Source organism: Brassica napus, chromosome A6 (genome assembly GCF_020379485.1).
Source record: "Brassica napus cultivar Da-Ae chromosome A6, Da-Ae, whole genome shotgun sequence".
Lineage (NCBI taxonomy): Eukaryota > Viridiplantae > Streptophyta > Magnoliopsida > Brassicales > Brassicaceae > Brassica > Brassica napus.
The window spans coordinates 10170657-10193427 of record NC_063439.1 but is presented as its reverse complement, the minus strand read 5'-3'; the positions used below and the strand labels follow the sequence as shown (position 1 = coordinate 10193427).

The following is a 22771-nucleotide window of genomic DNA, read 5'->3' as shown; positions in this document are numbered from 1 at the left end:
ATTTAGAATTTGTTTTAAGTATTTGGATTATAATTATGAAGTATAATAGTTTCATTTTGAAGAACTCTATATAAAACAAGAAGTATTAGATGTACTTTCTCAATACAAATTAAGAAAAATACCAAAAATCAAAATCAAATGTGGACAAAGATGAACAATTCGTGGTTGGCTACGGTAGACGTCTTTAAAAGGCACATGTACCAGACATTACTTAGTTCCCAGTACGGTCTGGGGTTTGGAATCACTTGGTTTTAAAAAGGTGCAAAGAAAACATTTTTATGTATATGATGAAAAAAAGATTACATAATGGTACAAGCATGTGGATTATCATCACTAAACATCGAAGCCGCGATCTCATCGCCGGCCACTGCAACGGAGTAAACGGCCGGAGTGTGGAAGAAAGTGTGGACACCACCGGTGGGATCGGTACGGTGGGCATCGGAGTAATAGTGGTTGGTCACATAAGATGGATATTTATAGAAAGATGCAAAGTGGCTATTACCTAAGCGGTATGGCCACGGTTCAGCTGCCTTACCGGCCCGTCGTACCGCTTTCAAAACCTTTTTCTCCTCTAACCGGTATCCTCGAGCTGTCACTTTTTGGCTTTCCATCTCTACTTCCACTTCTTCCACTCCTGCATGTTAACCAATAATAACCGGATAAACTTATTAAAACATCCAACCGCGTGCAAGAACTGGAGAAATCAATTTTCCAGTTAGATCGGTTCTATGGTTAACTTTTGGTTGAGATGTTCAAATCCATATACGCGATCGCGAACCAAACCAATTCTTAGTTTGGCTGAACTAAGAATATATATAGTTCCATGCATAATGCATTCATATAAGATTTAGTTTTACTTTGGTTCTAAGATTCTACTTGGATTGAGGTTAGCAGAATAAAGATTAAAACTCAAAAAGCTTTCATACCTTTGAGCTTGAGTAGAGTCTTCTTAAGCTTAGAAGCACATCCTTCACAATCCAAGTTTGGAACTCTTATCTCCACTGTCATCTACAACACATATAACTCAGTTATGTAATATTATATTTATTTATTTGTAGCCTTGTATGTCTCTATAAATACATGGAAATATTTTTGCAACTGTAAAACGAAGGACAATTAGAAAGAAGATAGGAATGGAGCAGATACTCACAGACATGCTTACAAACTCCCCTCAAGTGTGCTCAGTTATAGAGAAGGAAGCAGAATATAAAGGTTCCATATTGTGTATGCATATATATATAGGTACATTATGTATGTGTGCAAACTTAAAATAATTTAAATTATTATGTTGATGATATTTTACTATAGTGTTTGTTATTATAGAAAGGGTTCTTGGGTTGTGAAATGGGGAGACAAGGGAAGAACACAGCACGCGTGAAATAGTAAGATAAAAGGCGTGAGCTTTTTGCCTTTAGGATTTCTTCTCTGCCATCCAAATCATATCGCTCTCACTCTCTTCAAGTCACTTGTAATATTACCCTGTATTTTTCTTTGTCACTCAATACTGGTTAGAGTTCTAGAAGTAGAATCAAGAACCGGAAGTATAATAACCTGGATAATAAACCAGTCCGAGTCAAAACCAATCATTTGATAAATGACTAAACAGACTCACAATTTCACAGTTCAAGTATTTAGCCAGCGCATATCCATAACCATTTTGGGTACCATTTATTTCATTTAAATGTATCCAGTTTATATGGATGTATCAAGATTGATTATTGGTGAATTAATATAATGTTAGTAAGTAATATACATGCCCTACATGAATAATATGGCACCGCCAAATTTATAAACGCTAAATGGTTAGTTGAAGTTGATAATAGAAGAAGTGATCCCTACTATAAAGAAGATATTATTTGTGAACCCTTCACTTTCTTATTTCAAATCTTATCACGACATGTATATACTTAAAAAAAGAAATAATGACATTGAAATAATTGAGAAATATCATTTCGGAAAATAACAAAAATCTAGAAACCTATAAACTATATTATCTTTTGGTTTATTAGGTCTATTAAATCAACTATTAATTTCTTGGAGTTGGAGGCATTATGAATCATTATATTACTGTACGATAAAGATAGTGAACATCAAAGAGCGTCTCTGAGTACAATAGAAAAAACGGATAGCAAACTCATTTCAAATACAGATATTTGACTTTCATAGATATCTTATTGAATATAACTCCTTGTGAATAATATTGTGAAGTGAAATAAGGTACATGCCAAAGGTGAGAGCGTAGACTAAAATTTTTTCTTATGTGGCGTTTGTGATTAAGATAGGGATATGATATAGTGATTAAGCATGATCTTTAATTCAAAATTGTCAAAGAGGGCATTCCTAGAAAGACTTTGTCATTCATGATTCGTTTATTTGCCTTTCTCCATCATTATGTTTCCATTTAATCAAGGGGGAGCCAAGATTATGGTATATGTAACCGTTTGTATTGACAATCCGCAATTGACGACAACATATCCCAAAAGTTCTTGACACCTAATTGTCCATTAACTTTGAAAAGAAAAAAAACTAGTTCAAAAGATCTCATCGAAACACTTTTTTATATAATAGTGATGTATCAGGGTCAGGCTTAACGTTAAACCCTTTATTGAACAGTGAACTCCGACCAGTACAGCTCTATATATATATGTAAATGTCATGTCGTAACCAGATCGTCGATCAAAGCACTTGGAAAATAAACAAAAGGGTCCAGTTTTCTCGAAATCACATGCGTCTCTAATGTACTTTATTGTGGTCCAAACTCAATGCTCGGTAGTCGGTTTTGTTAGTTGTTGCCACTTTTTTTATAAATGAACCAAACCGGAAAAAGATAAGATATGTCATTTGATTGGTTCTGATAACCCATCTTTAAAACAATACAAAGGTTTTGGTATTTATTTTGGGCATGGGCCTAGTTTCTAGAACTTGGCCATGATCTAGGCCTTATCATCGGTTTACAATTTCAATTTCAAATAAATAACAACCATTGCGAAACAATGGAAATCATAAAACAATTTGTTTCCCATTACAACGAGAAGGTTAAAAAGAAGTAAGGACATTTTGAGGTGCACACCCTTCAACGTCTTGCATTAAAAAAGTAATTAATCAGTTTAACCAACCCTTTCTTGTTTTGGTTCACATTATTCTGCAACCTTTTGTCCTTTCGTTTTCCTCACAAAAAGCTCTCTTTTTCTTTCTCTCTCTAATCTCTGACCTCTCTCATTTCACCTGTCGATTTCACATTGTTTGGCATGCAACAGCAAGGAGGGACGATGAGGAACTCTCCGTCGTATGGATCATCGGGAGGGCACTCTCGTCATTTCGACACCATCTTGTCTCCCCTCGTCAAAACCGGCGCCGGAGCTTCCAACAGATCCTACGCTTTCTTCTCCTTCTTCCTCTTCCTCCTCCTCGGCGTTTTTCTCACCACGCGCCTCCTCCTCGATCCCTCCGTATGCACATTTTTATTACATTCTTTGTGTACTCTTGTTCTGTTTCTTGCTAATTCTTCAAAACGACACGCCATTTGTCGTTTCGGCCTGTTTGTTTTTGATGGACCTGTTTTGCCACATGGAATTTGATATTGGTGGCGCCAGATTTCTCGTGTCACCATTACTTTTCGTCAAACAAAGTTACGGACAGTTTGACACGTGTCTATCTAGGAACCTTAATGACGTGATTAGTTTTAGTTAATAACTAACTGTCCACCGCTATTTACTAAAACGACTCAGTTATTAACCTTCTTTTCGTAGGTGTTAATAGCGAAAGAAACGGCGCTAGTGACGGAGACCCTAAAAGCTAGTGAATCCCCAAAATACCCTCAGTCGACTAAGCTAATAACGGAAAAGCCAAAGGAGTTCAAACTAAACTGCCCCGCTTTCTCCGACAACGCCACTGCAACTTGCCCAAGGGACAACTATCCGACGAGCCTCCTTCCCGGCAGCAGAGAAGCTGACTCCGGACGTTCTCCACCCGCCACGTGTCCCGACTACTTCCGCTGGATCCACGAGGATCTACGGCCGTGGGAGAAGACCGGGATCACGAGGGAAGCGTTGGAGCGCGCCAACGCGACGGCGAACTTCCGCCTTGCGATCATCGACGGTAGGATCTACGTCGAGAAGCTCCGAGAGGCTTTTCAGACGAGAGACGTGTTCACGATATGGGGATTCGTGCAGCTTCTACGGAGGTATCCGGGAAAGATTCCGGATCTCGAGCTCATGTTTGACTGCGTTGACTGGCCGGTAGTGAAGGCGGCGGCGTTCGGCGGATTTGAACAGTTAACGCCACCGCCTCTGTTCCGTTACTGTGGGAACAACGAGACGCTCGACATCGTGTTTCCTGATTGGTCTTATTGGGGATGGTAAACGCTTCTTCTTATTTCTCCGAGCACCCATTTCTTTTATGGTTCTTGCAATTTGACCACAATAGTTTTGGATTTGACAAATGAAACCCTATAATAACTTGTAGCTTAAGAAATAGCTGTGACAGTGAGAGTTGCATTGGTTTTGTAGGGCTGAGGTGAATATAAAGCCGTGGGAGAGCCTGTTGAAAGAACTCAAAGAAGGCAACCAGAGGAGCAAATGGGTAGACAGAGAGCCTTATGCTTACTGGAAAGGGAATCCGACGGTCGCTGATACAAGACTGGATCTCATGAAGTGTAATGTCTCCGAGGGGCATGACTGGAAAGCTCGTTTGTACCAACAGGTGACTGAATCTGTGCTCGCTTGTTCTATGATTCAACTACTTAAGAGCAGGGGCGGATGCAGGACTACATATTGATGGGGGCATATAATTTTTTTACCTTATGCATAATTTTCTAAGTAGAAACAACCCTTATATTTGTACTAATTACTACAAGAAAATAAAAAATCAGTAGGGGGCACATGACCCCGTACCGTTAGCCTTGCGTCCGCCCCTGCTTAAGAGTGTCCTGGATTGCATAAAAGATATATTTTTGAGCAACTTGAGTATGAGCTGTCTCGGCATCTTGTTGCCATTGATATGGTTGGTTTAGTTATTACTAGTTGATGACTTGATGTACTATGATGCAAAAAAAGTTGGGAGTTTTGGAGTTGTGTGTTGATTGTCCATGTTAAGATATATTTTTCTACGTGCTTTATCTTGGTATGTTCATTGTATAGGACTGGGCCCGGGAATCAAAGGAAGGTTACAAGCAATCAGACTTGGCAAGCCAATGCCACCACAGGTAATTAGCACGTAAACTCTTTTAGGGGAACCTTTTGCATGTAAGAAATGGGTCATGCAAGAATCTTGTAATGCAGATACAAGATTTACATAGAAGGGTCTGCATGGTCGGTGAGCGAGAAGTACATTCTTGCTTGTGACTCGGTGACATTGCTGGTGAACCCTCATTACTACGATTTCTTCACACGAGGTATGTTACCTGGTCAACACTATTGGCCCGTCAAGGAAGACGACAAATGCCGCTCCATTAAATTTGCCGTCGATTGGGGCAACCAGCACAAGCTAAAGGTAAGAGACATTACTTCAAACTACACACATTCGTTACTGTTTGATTGAATATAGGTTCTAAGTATTGTCTTGGCTGATTTTCTTTCTCACTAGGCACAAGACATAGGAAAGAAGGCGAGTGAGTTTGTGCAGCAAGAACTTAAGATGGACTATGTGTACGATTACATGTACCATCTCTTAACCCAATACTCTAAACTCCTCCGGTTTAAACCCGAGATTCCTAAGAACTCCACCGAGCTCTGCTCAGAGACAATGGCGTGCCCCAGGGATGGTAATGAGCGGAAGTTTATGATGGAATCGCTTGTGACACACCCTGCAGAGACTGGTCCTTGCACCATGCCGCCTCCTTATGATCCGGCGTCGTTTTTCTCGGTTCTGAAAAGGAGGCAGAGTACGGCTAGAAGAATCGAACAGTGGGAGAGTAAGTACTGGAGGAAGCATAACCAGACTCGTTCGTAAAATTAGTTTCGCGTTTACAGTTTTGTTATGTAGAGAAAAATGTACTTGCATATAAACCCATCGATGTTTTTATTCTATCATGAAGACGCTTAAAATTGGAAATATTTTTCGGAACTGTATCCATGATGTAGTAGTACTGTAGTAGCAAACAGTACTAGTGCATAAGATTTCTCTGTAGAGAGAGCTTTGAGAACTGAACTTGGGTTTGGTTTGATACATAACTCATTGGAAAGTCCAATACAAACACAACTTGATGGGCTAAGCTCTTTACTGAGCTGAGTGATATGTCATGACAAAAATTTCAGTATCTGTGCCTGTGCATCATTAGTAATCAGAAATTTCTCGAGCCTGAAAATATAGCAGCCAAAGTTTTGTTGTATGAGACTATTAATAGATTATGTGACAATCACAAAGGTTGTCCAACATATGAGATTTGCTGTCTCTCATATATATGTTACTTATATACCTTGCGAATTTGGCCCGTCTAAGAGGATGTTATTTATTTATTTATGTATTTTAATTTATTTAAAAATTTATAAATTAATGAAAAATTTATTGAGTTTAAAATCTAATTTGTCGACTTCTCTATAATATTATTTGAAAAGTCACTTTCCTAGGTGTCGCGCTCACGTCAACTCTCACAGTGGTTGATTACTACGATACCCCTAATTAAATAAAAAAGTACATTCAAATATTATTCTTTACTTTTTAAAATTTTCTAAATAACAATATAAGTAAAAAAGAAATATTTATAAAGTTTTAAAAAATAATTAAAAAACGAAAAATATATGTATATATAATATGATTTCATAAAAAAAGGAAAGTTCACAAAATAGTAATATTCAATTTAAAAGATATCTTTAAGTAACAAAAAATATATACTTTTGAAGTAGTAAAATAAATTTTTTTTATCTACATCTTCTTAGATGAAAAAATATATGTGTATATAATGTGATTTCATAAAAAAAAAGTTCACACAAATGATTTTGATATTAGATTTGAGAAGTCACTTTCCTAGGTGTCGCGCTCATGATAACTCTCATAGTGGTTGATTACTACGATATCCATAATGAAATAAAAAAGTACATTCAAATATTATTCTTTACTTTTTAAAATTTTCCAAATAACAGTATAAATAAAAAGGAAACATTTATAAAGTTTTAAAAATAATTTAAAACGAAAAATATATGTATATATAATTTGATTTCATAAAAAAGGAAAGTTCACAAAATAGTAATATTCCATTTAAAAGATATCTTTAAGTAACAAAAAATATATACTTTTGAAGTAGTAAAATACTTTTTTTATCTACATCTTCTTAGATGAAAATATATATTTGTATATAATGTGATTTCATAAAAAAAAGTTCACACAAATGATCTTGATATTAGAAAAAGAAATATTTTTCTTTTAAAACATAATTTTACACAATACAAATATATACTTTCAAAGTAGCTGAATTTTTTTATATATATCTATATATTTTCTTAGATGATTACACAAAATAATTAAGTAACATAAACATATATAGGTTTAATTGACAAAAAATATTTTTTTATTATTATTATTGAAATGTTTTTTTATGTTTTTTCATATATTTAGTTTACTATAATATCTTAAAATTACGGAAAATAAATAATTTTTATTTTACTTATATAATATAATTTATAAAATACAATCACATTTTTACTGCATATTTTAAGAGATATTAAAAAAACTAAAAATAAATTTTAGCAATAAACATATTAACAAATGAACATGTTAGCAACTAATCCAACTTATATATAAAATCATAGATGTAACTACAATAAGAATGTATAATTTATTTATTTTGTTTATATAATAATAATTTATTTATTTTGTTTATATAATAATAATTTATTTATTTTGTTTATTTTATGAATTTAAATTATATGATGACTTAAAACATATTAACAAATGAAAAATAAAATATTAACTCACTGTTAGAATTTAGATCTTTTGTAAAATTTATATATATGCATGATACTTTAGAATATTATCATTATATTAATTTATGTAATTTGGAATCAGATATTTTAGTTTATTTTTTATTTCATTCTAATCATAATATATCTTAAATTATACATAATCTTAATAAAATATACTTATATATTTAAGACAACAACCAACCTAAAATGCAAATAAGAAAATTAATCAAAAATTAATATATTTACAAAAAATAAATATTATAGTTGAATTCAAATAAATAGACAAAATCCAATATGTCCAAATGACAACTAAATTGACCGTAAAACAACAAAACCAATTAGATAAAAATTTAATTAAAGTAATATGATATAATTAATATAAATTATAAATTAATTTAAAATTTAAAATAAATATCAATTAATTATTATATTATATTTATTTTATAAATATTTATGTCCGTGCATGAACATGAGAAAGTCACCTAGTTAATTAATATTTTAAAATACGAAGGTTTACCTGAAATTTGTGTGTTATATATTTTTAACAAAAAACTATTCAAATCTATTATGAAGTCAAATCTATTTATAAATATGTATGATTGAATAGTACATGAGTTTTAAAATCATAAAATGAATAACACCAAATTTTGAATTTTTTTAATCCCTAAAACTATCTCTTTACATTATTTATTTATTTTAGTACTCTTTTTGTGGTTTTATAGTAAAAAATTGGATTATGTATTGATTAGAAATCTATCATAATTAATAGGAAATATTACGCTCTCTTTAGTCTTTGAACAACATTTTTTTTATTTTAGTACTCTTTTTGCGGTTTTATAGTCAAAAATTGGATTATGTATCGATTAGAAATCTATCATAATTAATAGGAAATATTACGCTCTTTTCAGTCTTTGAACAACAATTTTTTCTTTTAATATATATGCGCTATTGTATATATAATCAGACAAAATAAAGAAGAATTCACCAAACAAAAAAAGTTAAAAACAATATCTTACAAAAAAATAGTTAATGTCAACAGTTGTAGTATGACAATCAACAAAGAATATAATGAACAAAGTAGTGAATCAAACATAACTAAAGTTTTCATGGTGATAACCATTTTGAAATTATAGGTATGATTTTATAATTATAGCTATAAAATGGTTATCACCATGAAAACTTTAGTCATGTGTTTCCACGACTTTTTTCATTATATCCTTTGTGATCCAGGTAATGATTTATAATTATAGGTATGATTTTATCTTTTTAGATTAATATAAATACTGGTTCAATGATTTGATTCATATAAATAGATTATGAAATAAATATAGGACCAAAGAATTTAGTCAAAAAAATAATATGGGGACCGTAGCATGCTTCAACATCACAGAGCGTGTTATTATAGAGGGCGACCAGGGTGCTATAAGTTTTGTGAGGAGTGGAGTAGGATTATTATTTCAAGAAGTATGCTAAGGATAAATGTTGTTGTGAAAAATAAGTATGCATCCAAGATAAAATCATTGACATTTCTTGAAATAACATCGACAGCTTTCATAATTTTTTTTACCAATAGATGATCAAGAATGAAATAAATAAATTTTATCATGCTGAAATTACTTTGGTTAAATCGGAGATGTTTTTTGAATTTTAAAGAAAATATAAAATTATATCAAAATATTATTTAATTTTTTTAAATTATATAATAAACCAAAAGCTATGATTCATACAGTTCTGCAAAAAACATGAAAAATTGCTGTTAAGACAACAAGAAACAAGAAGACTGTTTAGTAGATTGCATTATCATAGACGATATTAACAAAAGGAAATTGCATTGCCATAAACGATGGAACCAACCTTCCAAGCCAGCCTTTTGGCAGCCATAGATGTCTACTGAAACTTGTCCCAAAAACAAAATTCTCCCTCGAAACAAAGATCCTTGCAACACTTTCGTACTTTTACCTGTTTTTTTTTTCTTTTGAATAATATGTAAAATTAATTCCGAAAAAGTAATTTTTACAGCTTTTGGAGCAACTCCAAAAACCATACAAGTTTCTAAAAGAAAAAAAAATTAGTATTATAATGATTCAATCATGTTTTATTTTTTTTCTAAATAAAAAAAATATTAACTTTCTCTCGCATGATGACATGTTTTTTTTTTGAAGATACTAAAAAAGTCTAAATCAAGAACTTTTGGTTCTCACTCTCCTAATTTCTTTTTTTTTCTTTTTCTTAAATACTTAGAACCTCTTCTAATGCTCATAATTGGAGGTGTTTTCAGTTACTTGAAACAGAACAGAAACTCAAAACAGAGCATGCTAATTTTGAGAAACTACCGGCTAGACAGCCAGACTTGGAGAACTTATTCATATCGTCATAGCTTCTTCGAAATCATTGTTAAACACTGATTACGAATTTGCCTATCAATGATTAGTACCTGGTGATCCGTTGGGACATGCTGTGAGAGCATGTTTATTGCAGGTTCTTAGGTTAGGTCTCTTAGCGTAATATAATATACGGTTTCTTAGCTTTTAACTAATAAAGCTAAGAGACGTCTCTTATATCTCTTATTTAAGAGAAGTCTCTTAGTTTTTTTAATTAAAACCTAAGAGACTGTATCTTATATTATGCTAAGAGACCCAACCTAAGAGACCTACAATAAACATGCTCTGAGCCATGCCACCGATTGTTCCTATCTCTCCATATTGAGTGTATCGCCACTTGGAAACTATACAGCAGTAGGAAAAGCTTCTTTGTGGTGTGAGAATGATCTGCAACAAGCACGAGGATTTCTTGCCAGTGATGTGTGAACCGAGATAACAAGAGTTTCCCGAGAAGACCCTTCCATATCTCATACGAGTAGGCGCATTCAAAAATAAATGTTCCCGTGTTTCTAGATCTTGATTGCAGAGGACACAGCCAGCAACAATGTTCATATTCCAGAGAAGCATTCAATCACCCGTTGTTAAACGGTTGTGCATTGCTAGCCAAGCTATAAAAGCATATTTTGGCGTCGAGTATGGAAACCAAGTGCTTTCATACCAACTCACCTTTGGGGCAGAGCTCCGGATGAGATACCAAGTATTCCGTGTGCTGAACACTGGCTTGAAAGTATCCATACTGTTCTTCCAAAGTGGTACGTCGTTCCCGGTCTTCATCTTTCCTCGTTGCTTATGTAAAGCCTCCTCTATCATGGTATAAATATCGCAACGATGGCGACGAGTGCGACGTTGAACCACCGATGCAACAGATGCGCTCAAGGATATCCCCATATCTATACATCCCCTATCACCAACCAAGTCTGAGAGGCGTTCCATATCTGACCATACATCGAACCAAAAGGATGTGCCAAGACCGTTCCTAACTTCCATACGATGAAACTCCTTAGCCTTATCTCTGTATTAAAGAAGCTTTTGCCACATCCAGGATCCCAAAGTGGAGTTACTCTGAACTTCCCAGAAACTGTCTCCTTCAAGTAAATATACTTTCACCCACTGAACCCAGAGAGAGCGGCAGGTGGTGACTCGCCATATTAAATTTAGACAAGTAACGTTTACTTCTTTTAACGGCCTGAGACCAAGCCCCCCCCCCCCCCCCCCCCCCCCCCCCCCCCCGTCCCCTCCCTCCGTCCCCTCCCCCTCTGATTTTAGCACTGTTATTGTGTCCCATGCTACCTTTGCTCGTTTCATATTCAGTGCTGGACCAGACCACAATAATGCACAACACAGATTATTTATCTCTTTTAAACACTCCCCGGGTAGGCAGAAAGAGGACATCCAGAAGTTAGGTATACTCATTAGGACCGACTTGATGAGTTGCAGACGACCTGCGATGGATAAGAAAGGATTCGTCCAGAGACTAATGCGTTTCTTTATTTTCTCAATGAGTGGCTGACAGTCAGTGCGTCCCATTACTTTTGTGAGAAGAGGAAGCCCCAAATATCTAACAGGGAGATGACCAACCTCCATATGAAATCTCTCTTGAATACCTCTTCTTCCTTCATCATCAAACCCACACTAGATTTCGCAACACTCATCATCAACCCTGAGATAGTCTCGAATCTTTCAAACACCTCCATAATGCTTTCGATAGAACGGGTATTCCCATCTGAGAACACTAGAATATCATCCGCAAAACTCAAATGGGTGAGACTAAGGTTCTTACACTTCGGGTGATAACCCATCCTATGCTCCGCTGATGATTTATCCAACATCTTTGATAAGATATTCATACTGATCACGAATAGATAGGGTGATAGAGCACAGCCTTGATGCAATCCTCTTTCACTTCTGAAGAACCCAACTAACTCACCATTAACTTGAACCGAGAAAGATGATGTTGTCACACAAAGAGAGATCCAATGAATAAATTTCTCAGGGAACCCCAGAGCCGTCAAAGTATTTATGAGAAAAGGCCACTGGACTGAGTCAAAAGCCTTGGATATGTCTATTTTAAAGCACACTGTCGAGACACATAATCCTTATGATAGTCTTTAACAAGCTCTGTTGCAAGGAGGAGGTTTTCAATGAGAAGCATGTCCTTTACAAAAGCAGATTGATTCAGACTAATGAACTCGGGGAGAAGCTTCTTTAGTCGATTCGCTATGATCTTGGATATTACTTTGTAAAGAACATTGCAGCAGGATGGACGATAGTCTTTCATCTTCTTTTCACCTGTTACCTTCGGAATCAGTTCCAGGATCGTTGTGTTGATTCCCTTTGGCAGGAAACCCTTCTCAAAAAAGAACTTATGTAATCAAAAACTCAGCACCCACTATCGACCACACAGATTTGTAGAATTCAGCAGTGTAACCATCTGGTCCTGGCTATTTCTCATTTGGCACAGCGAACAAGACTTTCCTCACTTCCTGAGCTGTGACATCCTTTATCAGGTTCTCTTTTTCCATATCAGAGCAACGATAGTGCAAAAGGTTCTGCAACTCTGATACTTCTATGCCTGTGAAATTTGCAGGTTTGTGTTGCAAGAATTCCCAGAAAGGCTTCTCAGCTTCTGCTTTAATATCCAGAGATGAAGTAACCACACTCCCATCAGTACACTCTATCTTTTTGATGGAGTTAACTATTTCCCTGGCTGTTCCACCTCGATTGAAAAACTTTATTATTCATATCTCCCACATCTAACCAATACATCTTTGATTTTTGCTTTAAAACCCTTTCCTCAAGCCCTGAAACAAAATCCCAGCGCTTGTATGCTTCGCTTTCAGCCTCCATGTTCTGTTCTATTAGATTTCTTATTGTCGCATCCTGCTTGAGACAAAGATCCTCAAACAAGGCTTTTGACTTTACAGAGAGATTTCCAAGCCTTTTCTTCCCCAACTCCAGTTTAATAGGCTTCAGCCCCTTTAGTTTCTTAGAGAATCTGAACAGTGAAGATGTTGACGAGTATATGGGCTCAGTAGTGGTCCAGTACTGCTCTATACCTGTTAAAAAATCTCCTACCTCTGTTATTGCATTGACAAATTTAAATGGCCTTTTTGGACGAGATAACTCTGAGTGGAGATGAATACGACATCAAAGGTGATCCGAGCAACCCCCACTTTCAAATACAGCATACAACTGCGCAAAGTCATTGAACAGAGTGCAATCAATCTTGTCTACAACAAGACCGGGTGATTGTGGTCGGGTGGTAAGGAGGCGGGACTGGGACGTTAACACGTTTCAGATTCGACTCACCTGCTGCGCGAAACTAAGTCACAATTATCATGGTCACTTAACACGGATATGAGTCCATGCTTTAAGACCCATTTGAATGTTTGGAAAGAGGATCTATCTGTGGACTGCACTTTTCCTTGAGAATTAGTCTGAGATTCTCCATGGGTTTGGGATACCCCAGATTAATGAAAAAAAAAAAAAACTTGTCTACAACACACTGTTTCAGAACTTTAAAAGCTAAGGTTCAGATCAACTCACTTTGACCCATTTCCTAATACAGTCTCCTTAACTTGAGCTTCTCCAAAGCTTCAAAGTTAATTTGACATTCTTATATAATTCGAAAAAAAATCGTAAATTTGTTTATTCAATTATTCGACCTGGTTAAGTTTGGCTATGCTGGTTTTCTCGGTTTTAAAATTAAAGTATAAGAATTAGAATCTGAATTTTTTTATATATATACTTGGTTCCGTTTTGATTTATATATATATATACTGATAATTAGTATTTTAATTAATACTATTATATCAATGAAAATATTGGTCACTTAGGCAATATAAGAAGATACTGTACTTTCTATCTTTATTGCAAATGCTAATCAGTGTAATTAAATATTACATTAATGGAAATATTTGATATTGTATTATTGGAAATATTATATACAACCGTTTTGAAAAATACAATTATGAACCAAATTTGGTTTTGAAACTGAAAGATAATGAATAATGAAGCGTGAAGTTCCTTAGCCTCTCACTAAGCCCCTCCATTGTGTTCTGTATCCTTTTGTCTTCTCTCCTTGTCACTTCCTTAGACGCCTCACGTAAGTTTTGAATCCCATGTCCCAGTTTTTCTATCGAAGGAGCTGAAGGAAGAGTCTCAGCTGCACACATGATCCCCTTTTCATAGAAGAGCAACCCCGCACACGTTGCAAGACTGGCTCCAAACATAGCCATTGGTAAGGTGCCAATAGGTTTTGCTCGTCTTCTCCTCATTATCATCGAATAGAGTGTAGCTTGTACGGAAAAGAAGCTCGTATCAAAAGCAGAATATAATATATATTGTGTTACTCCCCTGATTGTCTCGGCGGATAAAGATGCCTTTGACAAATACATTGCCTCTTGCGTGTTTGTCAAGAAAGGTTTCAGCGGAGCTAGGGCTTTCAAATCTAAAATGATCTTGGTTAGTGTTAAAGCAGCCGCACCAACCGCACCCACTGGTTTTACGTTGGAATCATTACTGTCAGAGTCCAGTACCGTGTGCTCAGTAGACATATCTTTAACTTCTTGAGGAACACTAGTTCTCCAGTGTCTCCTAAGACCTGCAAGGTTACCTGCGTCTACTACTACTACTATCTTCTTAAACTTTTTAGCCTGATCACGAAGATTAGCTGCCATAAGTGCATAAGATTTCTCCATAGAAGAGAGCTTTGAGAACTGAACTTGGGTTTGGTTAGATACATAACCTAGGTTCCTAATAGGTAGCCGACCAGAATTGTTCAAAGCAATTCTTATACCTTCAACTGCAATCCTGAAAAGATATACTTCAGAAAGAAGAGCCTCTTTATCAACGGATTCCCCTCTGTTTACATCAGACAACATCTTTGTGGCGCTGTCTAAAGCTTTCCTAATAGCTGGGAGACCATTGAATATGTTGTGAAGATCAACAAGTAAGTTATAAATGGAGTACGCAAATTCTGGAAGCTTAACACTATCAGACTCCATCTCATTGGCAAGACAGCTTGATGGGATAAGCTCTTTACCGAGCTGAGTTATATGAGAAGATAACAGTTTCAGCATCAGTGCACGTGCATCATTGGTTATCTGAAACCTTGTGGAGCTTATAGCAGAGCCATAATAATATTTTGTTGTGAGAGATTTAGATAGACCCTTCATAATGAATGGAGAGCCAAGAACCAAAAACGATGAACCAACCTCCTCAGCCACCTTCTTGGCAGCCAATACATGTCCATTGAAACTTGTCCCAAAGATCTCCTTCAAAACCAAGTTCCCGGCAACACTTTCGTACTTCTCTTTGTCAAAAGTTTTATCCACAAAACAACGTGTAAGAACTCTGAAAGCTGACGTGGGGATGGAATCATTAGTGCCATCATCAATCTCTTGAGACTCTTCTCCAAAAGCTGGACCGTTCACTTGAGCTACTACAGCATCAGGACAGAGTTCACGTATAAGACACTCGGCGTCAATAACAGATCTTATAGACAGACTCTGAGCAGAGAGTATGTGAATAGTGGAGTCATGCTCAGGGACTCTGATAGCAAACACAAAGGTCTTTGTGCTCTCAGGCACTGAGAGTGTGTTTACAATCTCCTTTGAGTCTCTCAGGTCAGTATCAATCATTGAAAAGGACCATATGTTTCGCAGACAATCCACAAAATTATATGCCATTGTTCCAAAGCCCTAGCTCGTATATTGAAACCCTAGTGTTCTTTTATAGAATTTAGTAGCGTATCCTTCAAGGCAGCGAGTCTAGAGGCTGATGATCGAAAAAGCAGAGAGATGGAGGAAGACTCTGAACAACAATAGACAAATTTGATAATCTAAGTGATTGCATTGCCCAACAGGCTACGTTATATATAGATGGGATCTTGCCATATTTTTGTACAACTAAAAAGGAAAAACCAAATAATTTCCTTATTAGAATCTTAATTTGTATTTTGTTTTGTTCAGGTTTGGATCAACCTACACACGTTTATATAGATAATCAGATCACGGCCGGTCATGGGCCAAACTAACGAAATCATGCTTCTAAAGTTTTTGAAATTTATTTTATATATGCATGGACCTCCAAACCTGTAAAAAAAAAGTTTTACCTCCCTCATCCAAACTATTAAATCTTTATTAAATCGTATAGAGTCCCCAAAATCTCAGAGTCAGCATTGAATCAGATCTATATATCTATATTATTATTTAAAAAGCGAATTTAATGATTTGTCATGCTTTCCATAATTCTAGGTTTAGTCATATTTTATGCTAAATTATTAATCTTAATAGATGATATTAGTAATTTTAGCTGATAATTTATCATTTTCTTCAGAATAATTAAAAAAATTCTAACTATAATATGATATTTAAATTTATATTATATTTACTTTAGTAATATTAAAATATTATATATATGTTTATATTATATTTGGTTTAGTAATATTAAACCAGATCTATTTTAATATATATATAACATAAGATAGAATGAATCATCTATCGTTTAAGATAAAAAAAATTAAGACAATCAAAATCACTCATTGCGATAATTTATGTAGAATTTGGAAAATTCAAAAATATCTTATACTATTATTTGTGAAGTGGTTTTTCTCTCTAATGTTAAAAATTAGAGCGTTCAATTTCTTATTACTCTTAATAAATAATTAGATTAGATTTGTTAATATATAATTAACCATAAATTATAAAAGAATTTGATTAATTTGACAATCATCATTATATAAGAAGATTCTATATTATTTTAGCCAAAAATATTTTACATCATAATATTTTAAAAATAAGTATAAATCACATATGTAGTTTTATGTATATATAAATAATTTCAATTTTATTTTACGTAATTAAAGATATTTTATCAAAATAAAAAGCTGTATACATAATTTTTTTTAAATATTAACTAGTTATTAAATAATTCAAACACATGAAAATAATTTATTCTAATGGTTTTTGAATTGATAACACTAGGTGATTTTTCCATGCTCAGACACGAATATAAATATTATGAAATAAATATATTATAATAATTTATTAATATTTTAGTTTTAATTATTTGGTTATTTATTTTGTAATCAATATGAATGGTTTTAAATAACATTATGCTATTTTAATTAGACGCATAATTTTGGATATATACTATCTCGACTTTTTGGTTATTATTTGGATATATTAGATAACATTTACTTTTCCGATTCAACTATAATATTTTTGTTGTACATCTTAAAATTTCGATTAATTTTTTTATTTTGATGTAGTTTGATTCTTGTCTTAGATTTGTAAACATATTTTAGTAAGATTATGTATAATTCAATATATATTTTTTTGAGAATCAAATAGTAAAAGTAAACTAAAATATTGACGATTCAAAGTTACATAAATAAATATATAATAATGATAGTCCTTTGAAACCTTATGCATATATATATACAAAATACTTAATTGTAATAGTTGGTTAATATATATTTATAATATTATTTAAAAATTTCATATTTATATGTAATATGTTGAGCCGCTCTATAATTTATATGTATAAATATCTTACTGTAAATAAAATATATTATTTTAATTTAGTGTTTGATTTTGTATAAAAAAATTGAATTGGTCTAGTTACTCATTTTGTGCGTATATTGTGTTACATATATTCCGTCAAATTCATTGTATTAGTTTGGTTGTTCATCTTAGGTGTGTAAATATATTTTGATGTTTTAGTAATTTAGTATATATTAATTTGGAAAATGAAAATTATAAAAATAAAATGATGATAGGTAAAGAGTTATACAAAAACATAACCGATAAATTTTAAAAGGAAAGATTATTTCTTTACTTTGTTATCAAAATTATTTTTCTAAACTTTTCTTTTTATGAAATCACATTATATATATAAAAATATATTCTTACTAGTGAAATCACATTAAACTTTTCTTTCGCTAGTGAAACTTACTGGACTGACGTTAATTGGACCGACGTTAATAGATCGGGATTTGAGTCGTTACAGTTATTTTATTACAGTTTTTCTTACTTACAATTGTTGTCCCATGTGATTTGTCAAAACTTTAGAGATGTCATAAATTTCCCCAAAATGAAATTATCAGAAAAAAATGCATATAAAAGAAAAAAAAACACAAGTTTTATATAAACGACAGTTTCTGGGAAAAATATCTGTAAAGTAAAGTACAGTGTAGATTTTTTTTTTTCCTCTAGTATTATTAAACTACGGGCCAAGCCCAAAGACATACATTCAAAGAAGGCCCAGAAGACCCAACCAAAAATAAAACAACAAAAAAAACTAAAGAGGCCCAAGAAGCCCAGACTCAAAAAAGCCCGAGAGAGTCGACAAACGCGAGTCGACAACACGACACACGTGTTGAACACGGAGAAACAAGGAGACACGTGTTGACTCAACTCCATCGACTCCACGACTGGAGAGTCATCGCCGGAGCGACTCGCCGTTGATCCACCGGACACACCGGAAACAGGACGCCAACAAGAAGAGACCGTCGAGATAACTCTAACAATAGACAAGCTAAACCGAAACCTTTGTCAGTAGCATCAACCACCGAAAACGCCAAAGGATCGAGACACGAAAACTTCGCTTCATAAAAGAAAAACCAATCGAACACAACCACAACCAAACAATCAATTTTCCTGCATGTTATGACAGACATCTTTGAAGATAGAAGGAAGCCCGAAGATGCAACATCCTTGACCAAAGAAAAGAATCGTCAATCGATTGTGGAAAGCAGAGAAACGATTGGATTAAAAAGAAGCAGGAAGCGAAGAACAACCGGATCTGGATAAAACCCAGAGAGAAGCCGCCATCTACAACAGACGGGAAGGTAGATTCGGAGCCAAAAGCCGACGATTACACCGGAATCTCTGACGTGTCGCCGGAGTCAAAAGCCAACGACCACCGAAGCTGCTGGTGCGTCGTCGGAGCCAAAAGCCGACCAATCGACTCTGAGGAAGACGTCGTTGTCGGAACTGAAGCCCGCTCTACGGGAGATTTAACGCCGGTAAAAGGAATCCGGCAAAACCGAAAGCATCTCTCTGTGAAAGATGGAGGTGAGCGAACAGAGAGAGAGCTTTCCATGATCCTTTTGAGGAAATTCACAGTGTAGATTAAATACATCAATAATTTATTTGATTGTTTTAATTGCATTTATCCATAAAGTCTAGTGATTTGATATCTTTTGAGTCAATGATAAAAGCTTCGCCGACCCAGAAAAATATTGGATGCTACCACTCCACTAGCTTGTTTTACAAGTACGTGTCAATTTCTATGTTGACGAAGCGTATTGGTCTTCTTCTTGGATTTTTCTGTTTTGGCTGTACGCTTTTGGTTATCAAATTGGCCACGACGCAACTAGTTCAAAAGCATCTTAAATTCTTAACAAACAACGCACCGAGAAAAAGAAAAAAAACTCTCTACAAATACTTGACCAACTCTTTTCAACTTTATTTCCAATTTTGTTATTACATGTCCACTTTTAATCATGAAAACATGAAACGTAACATAAAAACCCCAAAAGGGCAAAAACAAATAGAGAAAGCAAAACCACTTGCGTGACAAGCTACGACTCATCACCAAAGGATTCCAGCAACATGGTGTACTGTGTTTTATTTAGGGTTTCTCGAGGAAATGCTGAGCGACGATACGGCGCTGAATCTTACCAGAGGCAGTTTTGGGGAGGTTATCAGTGATGAACACTCTCTTCGGCACCTTGAAAGCTGCCAGATTCTTCTTACAGAACGTTTTTATGTCCTCTTCGGTCACTGTTGTTCCTTCTCTTGGAATCACCGCACAGTTAATCTGATTTACCACCAAACCAGGAACAAAAGTAGTCTGTTATTAACCGATCTACACATTATTATTGATGCAAGTTCTCATAATGTTTCCATGATTAAGCAGGACAATCTATCTCTATAGTCTATATCCCTAACCTCTGAGGTATAATGCGTGCGTGATAGTAGAGAAGCTTAAGCAGGGGGGGTTTTGCTTACCTCTTCGCCATATTTCTCATCAGGAACCCCAAACGCAACTCCTTGAGAAACATCAGGATGAGTTAAGAGCACTGAATCCACTTCAATTGGGGATATTTTCTCACCTGTAACAGAGATTGAAATTCAAAGTTATACACAAAGTACTGCACATAGTAGCCACTTTCTTTGACTAGTTTCTACTGGTACATCTTTTCGAAGTTCTTATTTGTTGGGCGTTTCTCTTTGACACGTCTAACCACGCCATCTAAACTGCTTGACATAGACTAGTAGTTTTGTGAGACAGTAAAGCCGTCAGTAAACGAGACTCACCTCCACGGTTAATAAGCTCTTTGATCCGACCCACCAGATGCAAATACCCATCGGAATCAAAGTAACCGATATCACCAGTGTGGAACCACCCAAACTCGAAACCTGCCTTGTTGGCTTCCGGATTGTTCTTGTAACCCTTTGTCACATTTGGACCTCTTATACAAACCTCTCCCTTGCTATGTGGCTCTTGTATCTCCCCTTTCTCATTAAGGATCGCCATTTCTTGACCCACGGGTTTCCCAACAGACCCAGGCTTGTGCGGACCTTCCTCCGGTAAAGGATTAGAACTCATCAGGTGGGTTGCTTCCGTCATAGCATAAGCCTCTAGAACCGGTGCTCCGAAAGCTTCCTCAAGCCTGGACAATATCACCTGACACAAACCAAAACCAAAACCAAAACAAACAAAACCATTACTTTGTTGAAAATTCTGTATGAATTCACAGACACATCAACAATTGCCTTACCGGAGCCAAAGAAGCACTGCAACTCCTGATGAACCGAAGCTTAGGGTACTCCGGCTCAGGTTGGCTGGCGTGGCGGTCCAATATGATCTGATGAATGGTGGGAACAGCAGTATACCACGTGGCGTTATACTTCTTCATGTCAGCCCAAAACGTCGTCGCAGAGAATCTACCAGCAGCTGGGAGAGTCACGGCCGCACCAGCTCCAAGCGAGCTGAGCAACCCTGCCAACAATCCATGAACGTGGAACAGAGGGAGAACAATCACAGTGGAATCAGACTCGGTGAGTTTGTAAACCGATTTAATGTTCTTGACGGAAGACACAAGATTCAGCTGCGTGAGCGGTACACCCTTGGGACGGCTCGTGGTGCCGGAAGTGTGGAGGAAGAGAGCAGGGTCGTCGGGGCTGTTAACGAGTTCCGAAGCTGAGTCAGAGACCGAGTCGGAATCGGCGACGGAGAGAGCGAGGTCAGAGCCGGCGTCGAGGAGCGTGGCGGTGACGTGAGAGATGTTGAGCTTCGAAGCTGCTTCTTGAGCCGGTGCGTTGCCTTCTTTAGAGGTTAGTAACAGCTTCGAGTCTGAATCGGAGAGGTAAAACTCGAATTCCTCCGCCGTGTACGCCGCGTTCAACGGCGCCGCCGTGGCACGAGCTCTTATCACCGCCAAGAACATAATAACAAACTAACAAACAAACAAAAAATCAAACTCAAATCAACCAAAAGCATGCGAAATAAAGCAGCGGCGCGTGGAGTTACCTCGACGGTGTTGGGGAAAGTGAGAGCCACCACATCGCCAGGATTGATTCCGGCGGAGGAGACAAGGCGTGAAGCGGCGCGTTCGATTAGAACGTTGAGACGCGCGTGGGTGAGATCGAATTTTCCGGAAACAGAGAGCGCTCGGCGATCGGGGAATTTCTCGGCGACGTTCTTCAATAGTCCGGTGAGTGTATCGCTATCCATGGTTAATGACATAAACACCAGCAACGATGAGAAAAATGTGATAATAGAGAGGAGAGAGGAACTGCGATATTTATAAATTTTCTTCTTTTTTTTTTTTGTCAAGGCGATATTTATAAATTTATATCTTAGTTATTAAATGTAGCAGCCAGAAAAAAATGCGATGCAACGTGGCTTCATCGTAAAGGATTTTCGTATGATCGTGTGGTCATTATCTCTGTCTACCTAAATTATCCTTTTTGGGGCATGTAGCTGGTTTGTCTCTACTATTAAACCGACGTTTCGGTTCTTGAAGAGGTTTTTATCAGCTATGGTTTTCGGTACACTCTGAACCGAACAGCTAAACACGATGTTACTAAGTACTAACTGTGTGTTTTTGCCAAACCGATTAACGATCGATGAATTCTTTCGTACAAATACGAAATACTTTGAATTTTTTTCCTTTTGTTAATAATTTGGAACCATAACTATAACAGATTACAGATTTACAGATACAAACATGTTTAAAGACATTATGTAGAAAAACATGAAGTGTAATGGCGGGACAAAAGCATTACACTACAGTATTGACTGCGACGATAGTTGTAACTTCTGACAAACTGAAGAAATCATGAAAAAATATTTTGTTATATTATACTATTTAGACCAATTACTTTATTACATTTTCTCATTGTGTAATGCACAAAAGCTTTAAGCACCAAACAAATTAAAAGGTGATAAAAAAAAACATTTTACTTCCTACTTCTC

General features: G+C 35.7%; 4 protein-coding genes across 4 annotated transcripts; 1 reads left to right on the top strand and 3 right to left on the bottom strand.

Moving 5' to 3' along the window:
- Positions 1–258: 258 nt before the first annotated feature.
- On the bottom strand, positions 259–1332 carry LOC106351647 (heavy metal-associated isoprenylated plant protein 31). Its single transcript, XM_013791416.3, has 3 exons — positions 1151–1332; positions 927–1008; positions 259–634 (listed from the first exon to the last, which is right to left on the bottom strand). The coding sequence occupies exons 1-3, from the start codon at positions 1154–1156 to the stop codon at positions 300–302; spliced, it is 423 nt and encodes a 140-aa protein (XP_013646870.1). The 5' UTR covers positions 1157–1332; the 3' UTR covers positions 259–299.
- A 1606-nt stretch (positions 1333–2938) lies between these two features.
- LOC106347451 (O-glucosyltransferase rumi homolog) lies at positions 2939–6066 on the top strand. The gene is made up of 6 exons (XM_013786978.3): positions 2939–3449; positions 3750–4357; positions 4509–4701; positions 5139–5203; positions 5280–5490; positions 5584–6066. The coding sequence occupies exons 1-6, from the start codon at positions 3249–3251 to the stop codon at positions 5947–5949; spliced, it is 1644 nt and encodes a 547-aa protein (XP_013642432.2). The 5' UTR covers positions 2939–3248; the 3' UTR covers positions 5950–6066.
- Positions 6067–13815: 7749 nt separating this feature from the next.
- On the bottom strand, positions 13816–17486 carry LOC106350110. Its single transcript, XM_048782606.1, has one exon. It carries the CDS (start codon positions 15967–15969, stop codon positions 14248–14250), a length of 1722 nt encoding a protein of 573 aa, XP_048638563.1. The 5' UTR covers positions 15970–17486; the 3' UTR covers positions 13816–14247.
- Positions 17487–19729: 2243 nt separating this feature from the next.
- On the bottom strand, positions 19730–22130 carry LOC106347439 (oxalate--CoA ligase). The gene is made up of 5 exons (XM_013786969.3): positions 21824–22130; positions 21072–21749; positions 20608–20977; positions 20299–20402; positions 19730–20107 (listed from the first exon to the last, which is right to left on the bottom strand). The coding sequence occupies exons 1-5, from the start codon at positions 22037–22039 to the stop codon at positions 19919–19921; spliced, it is 1557 nt and encodes a 518-aa protein (XP_013642423.2). The 5' UTR covers positions 22040–22130; the 3' UTR covers positions 19730–19918.
- Positions 22131–22771: the final 641 nt, after the last annotated feature.